Source organism: Lycium barbarum, chromosome 7, assembly GCF_019175385.1.
Source record: "Lycium barbarum isolate Lr01 chromosome 7, ASM1917538v2, whole genome shotgun sequence".
NCBI lineage: Eukaryota > Viridiplantae > Streptophyta > Magnoliopsida > Solanales > Solanaceae > Lycium > Lycium barbarum.
Window position 1 is genome coordinate 95,472,662 of NC_083343.1, and position 13,565 is coordinate 95,486,226.

Below are 13,565 nucleotides of genomic sequence, written 5' to 3' on the forward strand. Positions count from 1 at the left end.
TCAAATTATTCAAGGTCATTGCTGCAATTTAATTTTAAATTTGGTTAATTAGGCCAAATATGGCCATAATTGATATAATCAGTTAGATTAAAATAAATTAAGGCCATATTCACAAAATTAAGGCCATTTTCATATTTAATTATTTTTAAAATTAATTAGTAGATTAATTACGCCCCAAATTTGTTATAATGAAAATTATGGTCAACAGTCATCGTGTAATTTTTACCCATCATTTGTTTTACCCATTTTTGCCCTTTATATACGTATAGATACTAAATATATGTATGTATACTTAATTAATATACATAGTATTAAGGCCCCCCATCCCTTTTTTGTGGACCCGATCCAGCCTAACAGATTGGACCGACCCAGCCCAAACGAAGCGATCAGACCTAAGAGGTTTAACCCCTTTCATTTTTCTAATTATTTACACCAAAAACAAGTATATTCTCTCCTTTCCTCTTCCACGCAAACCCTAGGTGCCGCCTAGGGTCCATCTCCTCTCTCCTGCCCAAAATGGCAAAGGGTCAGATTTCGCAGAGATTTAACGGTCCTGGTACGACTAAATTTATGAAACAATCAATGCTTGATATTGTTAGCACTTGAATTCCATCCAAACACAGTAGTAATCACCCTTTTATTTGCTTTTTCCTTTTATTTCTTGAATCAAAATACGATTTTTGACATTTTTGTTTCTTATTTATGGCTGTACGACCTCGATTCTTATTGGTTCATAAGGGTTTGGTTTGGATAGTCCTAAAATGGATCAGATCTGACTTTATACATTGGTTGTCTTTAGATCTTGATCGTTAATTTCGTGTATTGAATGTTTAGTTATGAAAAAATGATGTTTGTACCACATCAGTAATTTTAGCCTTTGAAATATTTTTGGGGTTCTATAAATAGAACCTCAACCCTCACCATTTCACAAGTTTTGACAACCTCAAAAGGCTAGAAATCTCGATTTTAAGATTCTCAGTATAAAAATTTTAAACTTTGACCTTAAAACTTGAAGTTTTTCCTAAGTTCTAAAGTTATTTTCTTTTGTTGTTCTATATTCTGTGTGCCTGAGTTTTGAAATTGGAAGCACAAGGCTCCAAAGTCCATTCTTTTCTTGGCTGTGCATATAAAAGGTAATTCCTTATCATTTTTGTTTTCCCTTATTTAGATTTTGCTTTTTCTAAGGATGTTACACTAGCTAATCTGCTTGGGTCTTAGTGTTTCCTAATGCTGGTTCATGTAATTAAGTGCTATCCTATCTAGTTATGTGCTTAGTTTATGATTAACTTAAGTAAATGGTATAACCATCTTGAATGTCATGTTGAAACCGGCCTAACACGGGTTGATTAGTCTTCATAGTAGGTTGTTTTGCTTATGTGATCTTCATGCTTCAACTTAAGCTATGTAATAATGTGTTTGATGTATCTTGAACATGTTTTTTTTTCATCCTAAATGACCTCACCCACACAGAATCAGATAAAACCAGGATTAGCTAATAGTTTTTCTCAACTAATTTGCAATTGGAAATGGAGTCTGATTCAGTCTGGCTTTTTGGCTGGTTAACTAATAATTGAAGCATCTGTGATCATGTTCCACCTAGTTTAAACCATAATATGCTTTAAACTACCCAGATCTTGTTAGCAATCTAAAACTAATGTGATTAAAGACTTGAATATGGACCTGGTTTGGTTTGTTTGATTCCTTCAATTTCTGTTTAACTTGGTTTGGCTTAAATATATGGTATTCGCAAACCTATCTTGATGAGTCCCACATCACAAGTCTTATATCTTGAAACTAGTACATATTCCTAAGCTTTAAAGGGTTTGATAGAACTGAAAAGAAAAGGGTAAACCTTTTAGGATCAGGTCTAAATTGAAGCTAAGTGAAATGAATCTAATCAGTTTTGCTAACGTAGTAGAGTGATTGCTAAGTCTTAACCTGATTAGTGGCTTCTTTAAGGATTGAAAGATGTAAAATGGGAGAGAATAGTTATCAAGAATCTGAAAATTTGTTCTGTTGCCTTTAATCTCTTTATTCTTTTTCCCCAGCCCTATTATGTGTCCAGTCTAAATTGGTGAAGCAACTTGTGTTATGAAAATAAGCTGGTGTTCTATAAGTTCTTGCATCTGCATTAATGTGTCTTCATGGACTGACCCTGGTTTAATAGGTGACCTTAAATGTCTAGTTGGATAATTTAAAGTAGTATGAAGATGGTGAAGTAAAGCAGGTCTAGTTATACTTTGCTAGGTCTTGAATAGTTAAGATATTGAAGTTTGTCTTTAGAAAAATATGAAACCTGGTTTTGTACATTGATAAGGAACAGGGTCTGGAAATGACTTTTGACAACACTGTTTGCTTAGGCCTAAAATGAGATTAAACATATAGGGTCCTTTCAGTCCTGTTGGGGTAAAGAAAGTTCAAAACAGGTTTGTAGATAAAATTTTAAGCTAACTTGGCTTTACAATCTTAGCTGTTCAATCCCCTTAGCATATTTAAGGATGAGAGGAGAGGACAATGAGTGTAGATATGTAAGTATAAACCACTTGACAATGGGGGAGTCTTTTAAAGACATCTTAGGAGAGGATTGAGAAAGGACCAAGCCTCACTTGGTCCATAGTATCTTTCTTCCCATATAAAAGATTGTCATGACATATCCCACAGGTCTATGGGGTGCAACTTACCATGTTTACACACCTGGTTGCCTTTCTCCATTATTGAGTTAAATGGATCTTAAAAATTGAACTTCCTTTTACATTAATGGTTGTTCACCTAGATCATTAACTTGGTCATGATGCTTGATGTTTGGATTCAAATAAACCTACTGGCCTATTCAGGTATGCCTTAGGGATTAGTTGTCTGAACTAGATGATACACAGTAGTTTGAGAATTGTAGGCATTGATTAAAATTGGAAAAAGAGAAAGACTTCATTTAGGTAGATGATTATTAATTACTAAAAATGAGTCAAAATGTCTTATTTAGATAGTATAATAAGTTATGAGGGCCCTTTAATATCTGTTTGGGCTTGATTCATGACTAAGTCTCACATAAGTGTTTTGTATGAATTAGTTTAGTCTCATTTGTGTTTGAATTGGTTTTTTTAAAACACTAGAATACCTAAAAGGGGAAAGAGGAGTAGATTAGTATAAATTTAACTTAGCAGTATGATGCCATGGGAATACAGCTAGCTTTGTTTTTATTATACACTAGATAATATACCATGTTTTGAACCTCTGAGATGTGTCATTAATCTTGCTAGTCTAAACCTGGTTAAAGGGTAATAAATGAGTCTAGCGTTGTTTGAATAGTGCACCGCTCCTTAGCACAACATTAAGCACTAGCCAGGGGCATAATAGCAACAGAAGTGAGCTTTAAAAATATTCAATCTTCTGTGTACCCTTGGGACTGCTTGCCTTTCTGCTTGTTTAAAGTGTGTATGAAAATATAGTTGCTATACTTAAAGATTGCATATCTTGCATAGAATCACTTGGACCTAAAATCTCTTGGCATTGCTTATACTTGACCTTGCCTGTATTCTAGTTGTTGTCTTGACCTTTAACTAAATGATCTTGAGGGCAATGCATCATCCCACTTGTGCTTATTAAGCTAGAAAAGCCATGACTCTTCCTATATTTTCCTGGCATAATCAGATCTGCCTGTACCCTGTTTCTGTTGATATCATAGTGATTAGAGATCAGTTACTTACCTTGTGTGCTGCTTATTGGAAAATGATTACCTCAATTAGAGAACTCAGATCCATCTGCTTAAGTTTATCCATACCATGTTCACTAGACACTACAACAAAACATGCTTTTAGCGGCAATAGATTTTCCTTTTAGCCGCAAAAGCATTTACTAGCAATTCAGTTAATGTCATTAGATCCAGGGTCGCTAAAGCCTTTTAGTGACATTTATGTTGAGTGCTGGTATAGACCCATATAATTGCCACTAAAATTAATTTCTTTTGGCGGCATTTATTTAGCAGCAAGCAATTGTTATTGCCAGTAAAGGAGACCTATTTTAGTGGCAATCATTATGGGCTAAAATTGGTATGAATTTACCTTAATTCACATATTTAACCAACACCCTTTTATAGCATCAACAACAAAAATCACAAGAGAAATAAATTTGAAGGTAGTAATAGAAGAATTACCAAACTCAAAATGTCATTCATTTAAAACAAGAACAATCAAACTCAATACATACACCTCTTGTGTTCTTGTGGTATACAAAAGTATGAATTATCAAAACAATAAGAATGTGTTCCAACAATGGAAAAACAAGGAAATGAGCCATTATTTCTTTTCCTAGAGAAACTATGACAGGTTGGATCACGATCATGTGTAATATCTGGAGGATCTTTAATAGAGCAAACTTTATTCGATATCTGTATGAAAACATGCTGCCAGAAATAATGGAGAAAAATAAGTCATGTGCCATGTGAAAAGTACAAAATCAGTGTAATGAAACTTAGAAGCAGTAAATTGATGGAAGAACTGAGCAATTTAAAGATACATCAGTGAGGAATTCAACTCCAACACCAGTAGATTTAGCCCAAATTTCTAAAACACAGTATGTGGTTCTAAATTGTTCCAACCACAATTGTTTTTTTAACAAAGGAAACCAGTCAAACAAACTGGATGGTTCCTGGACCTTTCTTGCTTTAAACTTCAACAGATCAGTTGCAGCTCACCAATTCCTCATTTTAACAATTGAACTACAATAGCTAACAATAAGAATCAAGCAAGGAACCAATTCCCAAACTAGTAATTAGGCTGAGTTTTGAAACAAGGTACCAGTTCCAATTCAGTCAACTATTCCCCTAATTAAAAGCTTTCGATGTCCAGATTTTTTTTTTCAATCAATTTTAAAGCTCAAAACTAAGTCAGGTAACCATAATTTTCACACCTGAACCTACCAATTGATCAATGATTTCAGCATCAACAACAAAGCTCAAACTCATAAGCTTAATCAGTATTGAAAGATAAAATGGTATAAGAAATCTTACAACTGTATTTGAAGAATCCGCATCCAATGGTCTACCATCCTTACGTTTTGTACGAGTTAACATGTAAGCTTTTGCACGTGTATCCTCTATTCCATCTATAGCCTAATAAAGTTAAATAGATGCCAAATAAATTAGGCATGACAAAAATGATCCAGACTACTTGATAGACTATATAAAAGTGAACTAATGCCATGATAAATGTAACATAAGCAAGCTTCTCAGCTAGAAAACAGGACAAACCTTGGAATAACCAAAATCGCAAATTTTTAGCCATCGTAAAGGACATCAAGAAAATTGTTCTCCAGTTTCAAATCCTTGTGACAACATTTTTTACAGGAAAATAAAAGCAGCAATCATTGTAATTAATGTCAATATTTTTCAAATTTACTATAGCATGATAGTAGCTGACAAGAATATTAGTTATTAAAGAAGAAGCGAACCTACTGTTTGTTGACACAAAAATGTAGATGATAAGTATAAGATCTTATTCTTATCAAGCATAGGAATAATACAAACAATTAGAGATATATGTATAACCTCATCTTTCACAAAATCTGCAGCAGTGCTATTCTAGCAAAAAGTTCTCCACCTTTGGCTCCTCGTACTCCATAAAAATAGCCAAATGAGATAGTAACCAAGACCTAAAAAACAGTTAACAACCGCAGATAGTGTGCACAAGAAATGAAGAAAGCAATCAATCCACTGGCGAAGTACATCAAAATTTAGGTCATGCAAAGATTTCGTACTAAAGATTAAGCACCATGAACTCGTCATTGGCATTCCACAAAAATTCATTATTAAGAATCAATATTACAGTTTCTCTAGGGGGCTTATGTAATTGGAGTAACAACTCTTACTGAGTCCTATGCCAAACGTCACAGTTGCAAAACCTGAAATTTGTAGTAAATTATGATGCGTTTAAACTTTGAAAAGGGCAAGACTAAATTGACATTCTTTGACGTGTGAACAACTGACATATTTACTTAGAACTAAGGAGTATGATAGCGTCATATTTATACACCAAGATTGTAGGACTACAGACCACGAAACTTATAAAAAAATCTTACCACTGCCGCTGATCAAGAGGAAATTGATGAGGTAATCATAACGGGCTCCATCCCTAGCCGGTGGAGTGATCATTTGATTTTCGCAGAAAAAAACTCCGACCCTAGATATACAAAAATCAACTTAGAAACTATGAATCAGTGAGGGAAAATAATTAAATTAGAATATAATTAACTGAAATTAATGTGTAACACACGCACACGCGCGCGTGCGCACTCACACACCAAAGAAGAGTAAAATGAAAGAAAGAGAGATATAAAAAAATGATATTTGACACTGAGGAATTGATACCTGAGGACTCAAATATTCTACCGGTGTAGAAACAGATTCCATTGATACCACTAAGCTGATGAAACATCATAAGTCCAACTCCCACATGGCCATAGATCTATCATATATTCTACCGGTGTAGAAACAGATTCCATTGATACCACTAAGCTGATGAAACATCATAAGTCCAACTCCAACATGGCCATAGATCTATCACAGATATAAATTAACTAACAGTTCCAGCTAGCAAAATGTCGAAAAATGATGTAATAGGAAAGGAAATTTACTATGAGTGAGCTCGAGTATCTTCTTTGAAACAAATCAAACAAGTTCACTTTGAAACACAAACTCTCACTTACGATTTAGAGCCCAATCTGGATAAGTTATCAATGGTGGCTTCTCTTGGTCTCCATGAACTATAACATACACAATCAAAAGGTAACAATCAAAATCAATCAAGCGAAATAATTCACATGATATTCAATAGGAGACATACGAAATCCCAAACAAAATCAACTTAAATAATTTGATTTTCCAATCAGATTACTGATCTTCTAGAAAGAACTTATGGAACTCTGCTAATACAATATTGAATCACCTTCTTCCATAAGATCCACAATAATGTTAATCTACATCAGATCCACAATAATCAAATTAATTGTTTCAATTCAGATACGTAAGTTTCTCTTTTTAATAATACAACTGATATCCAGAGAAGTATAAAAAATCACATGATATTCAAAAGGAGATTACAGAATGCCAAAAGAAATCATAAATACTAGAAATCCTGAATCGCTAAGGGATTTTCATTTTCTTACCTCAAAATTTTGGCACATCTCGGCTACTAATGGTGAATAGCGAAGGAAATCTATGCATGATTCTGAGAAGTAAAATTTCGGATTGTAGGATATCCATCATTTCCAGTAAATGATAAATTGTGTCATATAAAACAGCAATCAAAGTCCTATTTTCTCAACTTACTGCCAAAAATCAAAGAAAAAGTATCAATTCCAGTAAAATAATCAACTGAGTCACATAAGCCAGCAATCAAAGCCCTATTTTCTCAACTTAGTGTCAAAAATCACACAAAACTAATTAATTCTAGTAAAATACTAAAATGATCAATCGAATCACATAAAGCAGCAATCAAAACCCTATTTTCTCAACTTACTATCAAAAATCAAACAAAAACTCGTCAATTCTAGTAAAATGATCAATTGAGTACATAAAGCAGCAATAAAAGCCCTATTTTTCTCAACTTACTGCTAAATATCGCACTGAAATCATCAATTTCAATAAAATGATCAATTGAATCACATAATCACCAAACAACACTTCTCAAAGAAAACTCTTACAGTATCAAATCTGGTAAATTCACAAAAAATCAACTAAATTCAAACACAAATTCGAATATACGCTACGCATACATACAAATTTTGAGCTTAACTTACAGAAGCCATGGCGATTATTGATTTTGAAATACAGAGCAGAAAGAGAGAAAGAGAGGGGACGGTAGAGAAGAGAGAGCGTTATAAAGACAGAGATCGTCTATTTGAATTTCAGAGAATAAAAATAATTGGAGGTAAATGAACTAATCTTTTGGAGTTTCGAGGCAACTTTTTTTTTCCTAACAGAATATGTGAAAATATAGTAAAAGAATATGTACAAATATAGTAATAGCCCCAACAAAATATATTAGCTTACTAGCTAAAGTTTGCTATTGCCCATAATAAATGATTCTAGAATACAATTAGCGGCAATAAAGTTATTGCCGTAAAATATATGCCGCTAAAAGCATATTTTGTTGTAGTGAGAGTTACAAACCCTGTCTTCCTGCACATCTCTTGCATCATGTGTGAGAATTATCTATGGCTCAAAATTATGGCATATAAAGGTGTGCGGACACCTACTTTGGCTGTGCATAGGTCATCTATACTTGTTGTGGGAATCATATGAATAACTCTATATGCCCTCTGTAAATGTTAAGTCTGCTCATTTCTGTTTGCATTGTACTAGTACAGAGGTTTTCTTACCCTATATCCATATGCCTAATCTGTATCTTGGCTATCCCCTATCTATGCCATGTAGCTTACTCTTGATCCCACTATGTCTATGTGCCTTTACTTCTTTTGTTTACATAATGATTACTTGGTTCAAGACCGCTTTGATTTATGCTACCCCTATGTAGGTTCTTATGTTGTGATAGTTTGGTTCAGTCTAGCTTTGATCACATTTATATCCATGTATGCTACTTCACCCTTGTCTAAGTTATATTCAGTTGTCTTGGTTTTAGTTTACTAGAACATTACATCTGCTCATTGTCCATTCATCTCCTCTCTTCATACTCTTTACCTGTTCCTATTAGTTTATGGCTATCCTATAATAATGTGCATTAGACTTGTTCTATCTATTCCAAGCCTGTGTATGGATATGTAAAAATCTGTGTCCTCCATGGCTGTATCTGTTGGGAGAACAAAGCAGTTTAAGGGGGCTTGGTCTGAACCTTCCCTTGGTGACCAGCCATGCTAGAGGTTCATGAAACCCCTTGGAACTTGTGCGGCATCAGGAATGCGGATGGTGATGACTTTTCCTCCCCACCACCTAAGTCTTCTCTAATAAAGTCTACGGGCATGGAAGTGCATATGTGTACTAGATTACTTGTGAATAGATAGGATAATATGTATGTGTGTACAGCCATGTATGTGATAAGATCAGTAAAATATAAACTAACCAGGGTCCTTGTTTCTTTCTTTACTGCATGGCCATTTGAGCCTAGGTCCAGCCACCCTATTAGGCCTTTGGCCCAATAGGAAAATTCTTTCAAAGATTTATTGAGTCCGAGAAAAAAAAGGGAAGCTAATATATATTGAAGGCCCAGTCATGGGTGAAAATGACATTGAGGCACAACCATGGGTGAAAATGGTTAACTAGGGGTTTGGTACACCCCTAGTCTATCCCTCCTACATTACTTACGTTATTCCATCTTTTTTAAAATGTTGTATTGTATTTGTACTTGTAAAAACAACTCACATTATTATTGGAATCGGTTATGGTTTGAACTAGACATCTTAGGGAAACAGTACATACGTTGTTTAAAGATAAAAGTTATTTTCTAAAAATGAATTAATATTATAATAGAGGTTATTTTGCCAAATGAAATGGCAAACATTATCTAAATCATTTTGACTTGTAGAAAACTACATATTTCACTCTGTTTTATATCCAAGGACTCTGGGTAATTAAAATAAATTATGGGAGGTCAAGAATTATGTGTCAACAACTACCCCTTTGGTGTTCAGGGATGGCAAGGCCATTCCTGAGCAATGAAATTTACTAACCCTGATTTTTGACTAACCCAACTCACTCTACCTCTCATTTTTATGCAATTTTCAAATACGTGGCCGGACCCTGGTTTCTGGGCTTCCTACATATCTCAGGTTTCATGAGAATTCAAGATATTTGTAGTTCGACTCAATTATGACTTCCAAATGCAAATTTAAAGAGATCTCGAATTCCCTGGTTACAAGACTGGGAGGTCGGGTGTGATTGATCGGAGCATGATTGACTCGCTGGTATTGAGTCCGCCTATATATCCCTGTTCTTGGGGATCATGTCACTTGTAGTTCGATTCGATTGGAGGAAAAGAATATCCCTTATACGGGAACACCTTTATGTGTGTGCCGGTGTGTGTTCGACCGGTTGCAGAATAATAAAAGCAAAGCAGATAAGCAGATAAAACATTCTTGTGTGGCTGAGCATAGTTCGGAGTGATCTTCCAAGTCCTGACAGGAGATCTTTACTCTCATCGGCACCCTATCTCGACCCGTTGCGTAAGAAGAAGTTCCACATTTGCTCCGCATATGTATGGATTTGATTTGGTTAGCCTGCTCTATCTGGCGGCCGTAAATCTGCTTCTACCTACTGAGTAACGTTGGTGGATTCTGATGACGAATACTTCAATCACCTGAACGAGTTTGCATCGTCTTTAATCTTTGGAGTGAATACTGCGACCATCTGACCGGATTTACATCGCTTTGTTTCTCGGAGCGAATATTGCAGTCACTTGATCGGATTTATATCGCTTTATCTCTTGACGATATCTAGTAGCTTTTATGAATGGTCTTTTGGAAATTATATGAATGGCCCTCTTGGCATGTTTGTATGAATGGCCCTCTTAGCGTGTTTGTATGAATGACCCTCTTGGCGTGTTTGTATAAATGACCCTCTTGTCATGTTTGTATGAATGGTCCTCTCGGCAACAGAAAAATAGATATGCAATGGCCCTCATGGAAAATAAGAAGAAGTGATGGCCCTCATGGTAAATAAGAAGAAGTGATGGTCCTCTCGGTAACAGAAAAGTAGATATGCAATGGATCTCATGGCAAATAAGAAGAAGTGATGGTCCTCTAGACAACAGAAAAATAAATACGCAATGGCCCTTATAGCAAATAAGAAGAAGTGATGGCCCTCTTGGCAATAGAAAATAAATATGCAATGGCTCTCGTGGCAAATAAGAAGAAGTGATGCGAATGACAGATATGACCCCTTTGGCTAAATCGTCTTTCTCTCATCCTTTATGTCGACTGTGACCCTTTTGGTCAAGTATGCTGTGTTGATTTACTATGACCCCGTCAGCCAAAGATTTTACCATTACGACCTTTTGTTCTTCGTGGGCCCTTATGGCCAAGTATTTTCCCTTTGTGGCATTCAAATCTTTTTATAGCCCTCGTGGTTGGGTATTTGCCTTTATGGCATTCAAATCCCTTTGTAGCCCTCGTTGCTAGATATTTTGCCCGTGTGGCATTTAAATCCCTTTGTAGCCCTTATGGCTAGAATATTTTGCCCTTATGGCATTTAAACAATTTGCCCTGATCTCAACAGCGGTCATGACCTTCTTTGGCGAGCCATTTCCTGCACAGGAAGCAGAGTTAGAAAAAGGATCATCTTCCAACATCCTGGGACCTGCATCAGAAATGGGTTAGTTTTTTCCTATTTAAAGTTCATTTGTGTTGCCGGCGCTGTCGCATCTTCGACTTTCTGTACTCGAAACCGCTTCGGCTACAGTATTCGAAAGATGAATTTATTTTTATTGCGCAAAAAATCATTTTTGTAAAGTTACCATAAAGATATCTAATTTGTAGGGAAATAAATATGTTGTTTTGAAAGCTATAATGTTAATTGTCATGACACGTGCTTTGAATGAGGGATATCCCTTCATCTGTGACTGGGGTTCGTTGCTTCTTCGCACGGAATTTTTGAGACCTTTTATCAAAAATACTACCCCAGTTTAAATCTTGATCGACGAACTCCCGTGCCGAATCTTCTGAGTTGCGTGAAATTTTGAGGCCAAAGTTGCTCATATCTAGCTCGGACCCATTCAGTGTTGTCCAATTTTATTTCTTGGATGATCCTTAAGGAAGGTATCTTGACCTCGGCAGGTATAACCGCTTCAGTATCATAGACCAGCAGGTGTGGAGTTGCTCTTGTTGAAGTTCTGGCTGTGGTACGGTATCCCAGTAAAGTATAAGGCAACTGCTCGTGCCACCCTTTGTAATTGTCTTTTATTTTCCTCAATATCCTCTTGATATTCTTGTTGGCTGCTTCTACGGCTCCATTCATTTGTGGCCGGTAAGCTGTCTAGTTTCGGTGAGTGATCTTGAATTTCTCACAGATATCCTTCATCAAATGGCTATTCATATTGGCCCCATTGTCAGTTATTATGGACTCGGGTATGCTGAATCGGCATATGATACGGTTTTGCATGAAATGTCACTGACTTGTGTGATGTTGCTTCCACCCATTTTGTGAAGTAGTTGATGGTGACTAAAATGAATCGATGCCCATTTACGGCTGTGGGTTCGATGGGTCCACTGACGTCCATTCCCCAGGCGACGAAAGGCCATGGTGAGCTCATAGCATTAAGCTCACTCTGAGGAATCTTGATTAGATCACCGTGGATTTGGCATTGATGGCACCTTTGCACATATTTGCTGCAATCATTTTCCATGGTCATCCAATAATATCCATCTCGTAGAATCTTCTTTGCTAGTACAAATCCATTCATATGAGGTCCACGTGTCCCAATATGTACTTCCTCTAGAAGTTTGGTGGCTTCACTGACATTTACACATCGAAGCAGACCCAAATTCGGCGTCCATTTGTACAACACTTCTTTGTTCAGGAAGAAACCATTTGCCATTCTTCTGATGGTCTTCTTTTTGTCCCGTCATAACTCCTTTGGGGTATTCTCGTTTCTCTAAATATATTTGGATGTCATTGTACAACGGCTTGCCATCTGGCTCTGCTTCTATGTGGCAACAATGAGCATGCTCTTCTTTCAAGCTTATCCTTATTGGGTCGATGTGACTGCTTTCAGGATGTTGGATCATTGACGCTATTGTTGCCAGTGCGTCGGTAAATTCGTTCTGAGCTTTTGGAGTATGTCGGAACTCAATCTTTCTGAATTTCTTACACAGTCTTTGTGCCAAGTTTACGTACAGCAAGATCTTTTTATTTTTAGTGGCCCATTCGCCTTGTACTTGATGAGTTAGTAGGTCAGAATCTCCAGTGACCAGAAATTCATTGATTTCCATATCCATTGCCATTTTGAGGCCTAGAATGCAGGCCTCGTGTTTAGCCATATTATTGGTACAACAGAACTTGAGCTTCGCGGTCATTGGGTAATGTTGCCCATTTTCCAATATTAGAACTGCTTCTATTCCGGAACCTTTATAGTTGACTGCTCCATCGAAGAATAATTTCCAGCCTGTGTATGGTTCCACTGCTTCCTCTTCTATGGCTAATACCTCTCCATCTAGGAAATGAGTGTCGAGGGGTTTGAGCTCTTCATCCACAGGACTTTCAGCTAGCAGGTCGTCTAAGGCTTGTCCTTTAACGACCTTTTGTGCTATGTATACAATGTCGAATTCGCTCAAAGATATTTGCCATTTGGCCAACTTCTCGATGGGCATGGGCTGACAGAAGATATACCTTAATGGATCCATCTTGGATATGAGGTGTATGGTGTAGGAAGAAAAATAATGTCTCAATTTCTAGGCCACCTAAGTTAAAGCAGAGTAGGTTTTCTCCACTAGCGTATATCTTGTCTCGCAGGCAGTGAAATTTTTGCTCAAGTAGTAGATGGCACATTCCTTTTTCTCTTCTTCATTGTGTTGTGCTAACACGCAACCGAAGGCATTTTCAGTAATAGATAAGTATAACAACA

At 36.4% G+C, this 13,565-nt stretch overlaps 1 protein-coding gene and 2 long non-coding RNA genes across 5 annotated transcripts; 1 reads left to right on the forward strand and 2 right to left on the reverse strand.

Moving 5' to 3' along the window:
• Nucleotides 1-428: 428 nt before the first annotated feature.
• LOC132603591 (uncharacterized) lies at nucleotides 429-9,399 on the forward strand. The gene is made up of 2 exons (XR_009568425.1): nucleotides 429-1,133; nucleotides 9,117-9,399. It is a non-coding gene; the product is annotated as an uncharacterized LOC132603591 (long non-coding RNA).
• LOC132603590 (uncharacterized) lies at nucleotides 4,088-8,173 on the reverse strand. 3 transcript variants are annotated; one of them, XR_009568422.1, is made up of 6 exons: nucleotides 7,772-8,173; nucleotides 7,159-7,320; nucleotides 6,362-6,756; nucleotides 5,543-6,173; nucleotides 5,006-5,107; nucleotides 4,088-4,399 (listed from the first exon to the last, which is right to left on the reverse strand). It is a non-coding gene; the product is annotated as an uncharacterized LOC132603590 (long non-coding RNA). The 3 variants fall into 3 exon arrangements; XR_009568424.1 differs by lacking the exon at nucleotides 7,159-7,320 and having other exon boundaries at nucleotides 4,089-4,399; XR_009568423.1 differs by lacking the exons at nucleotides 7,159-7,320; nucleotides 7,772-8,173 and adding an exon at nucleotides 6,939-7,104 and having other exon boundaries at nucleotides 4,089-4,399.
• A 1,745-nt stretch (nucleotides 9,400-11,144) lies between the features above and the next one.
• LOC132601618 (uncharacterized) lies at nucleotides 11,145-13,344 on the reverse strand. The gene is made up of 2 exons (XM_060314699.1): nucleotides 12,537-13,344; nucleotides 11,145-11,302 (listed from the first exon to the last, which is right to left on the reverse strand). The coding sequence occupies exons 1-2, from the start codon at nucleotides 13,342-13,344 to the stop codon at nucleotides 11,145-11,147; spliced, it is 966 nt and encodes a 321-aa protein (XP_060170682.1).
• Between the last annotated feature and the right edge of the window lie 221 nt (nucleotides 13,345-13,565).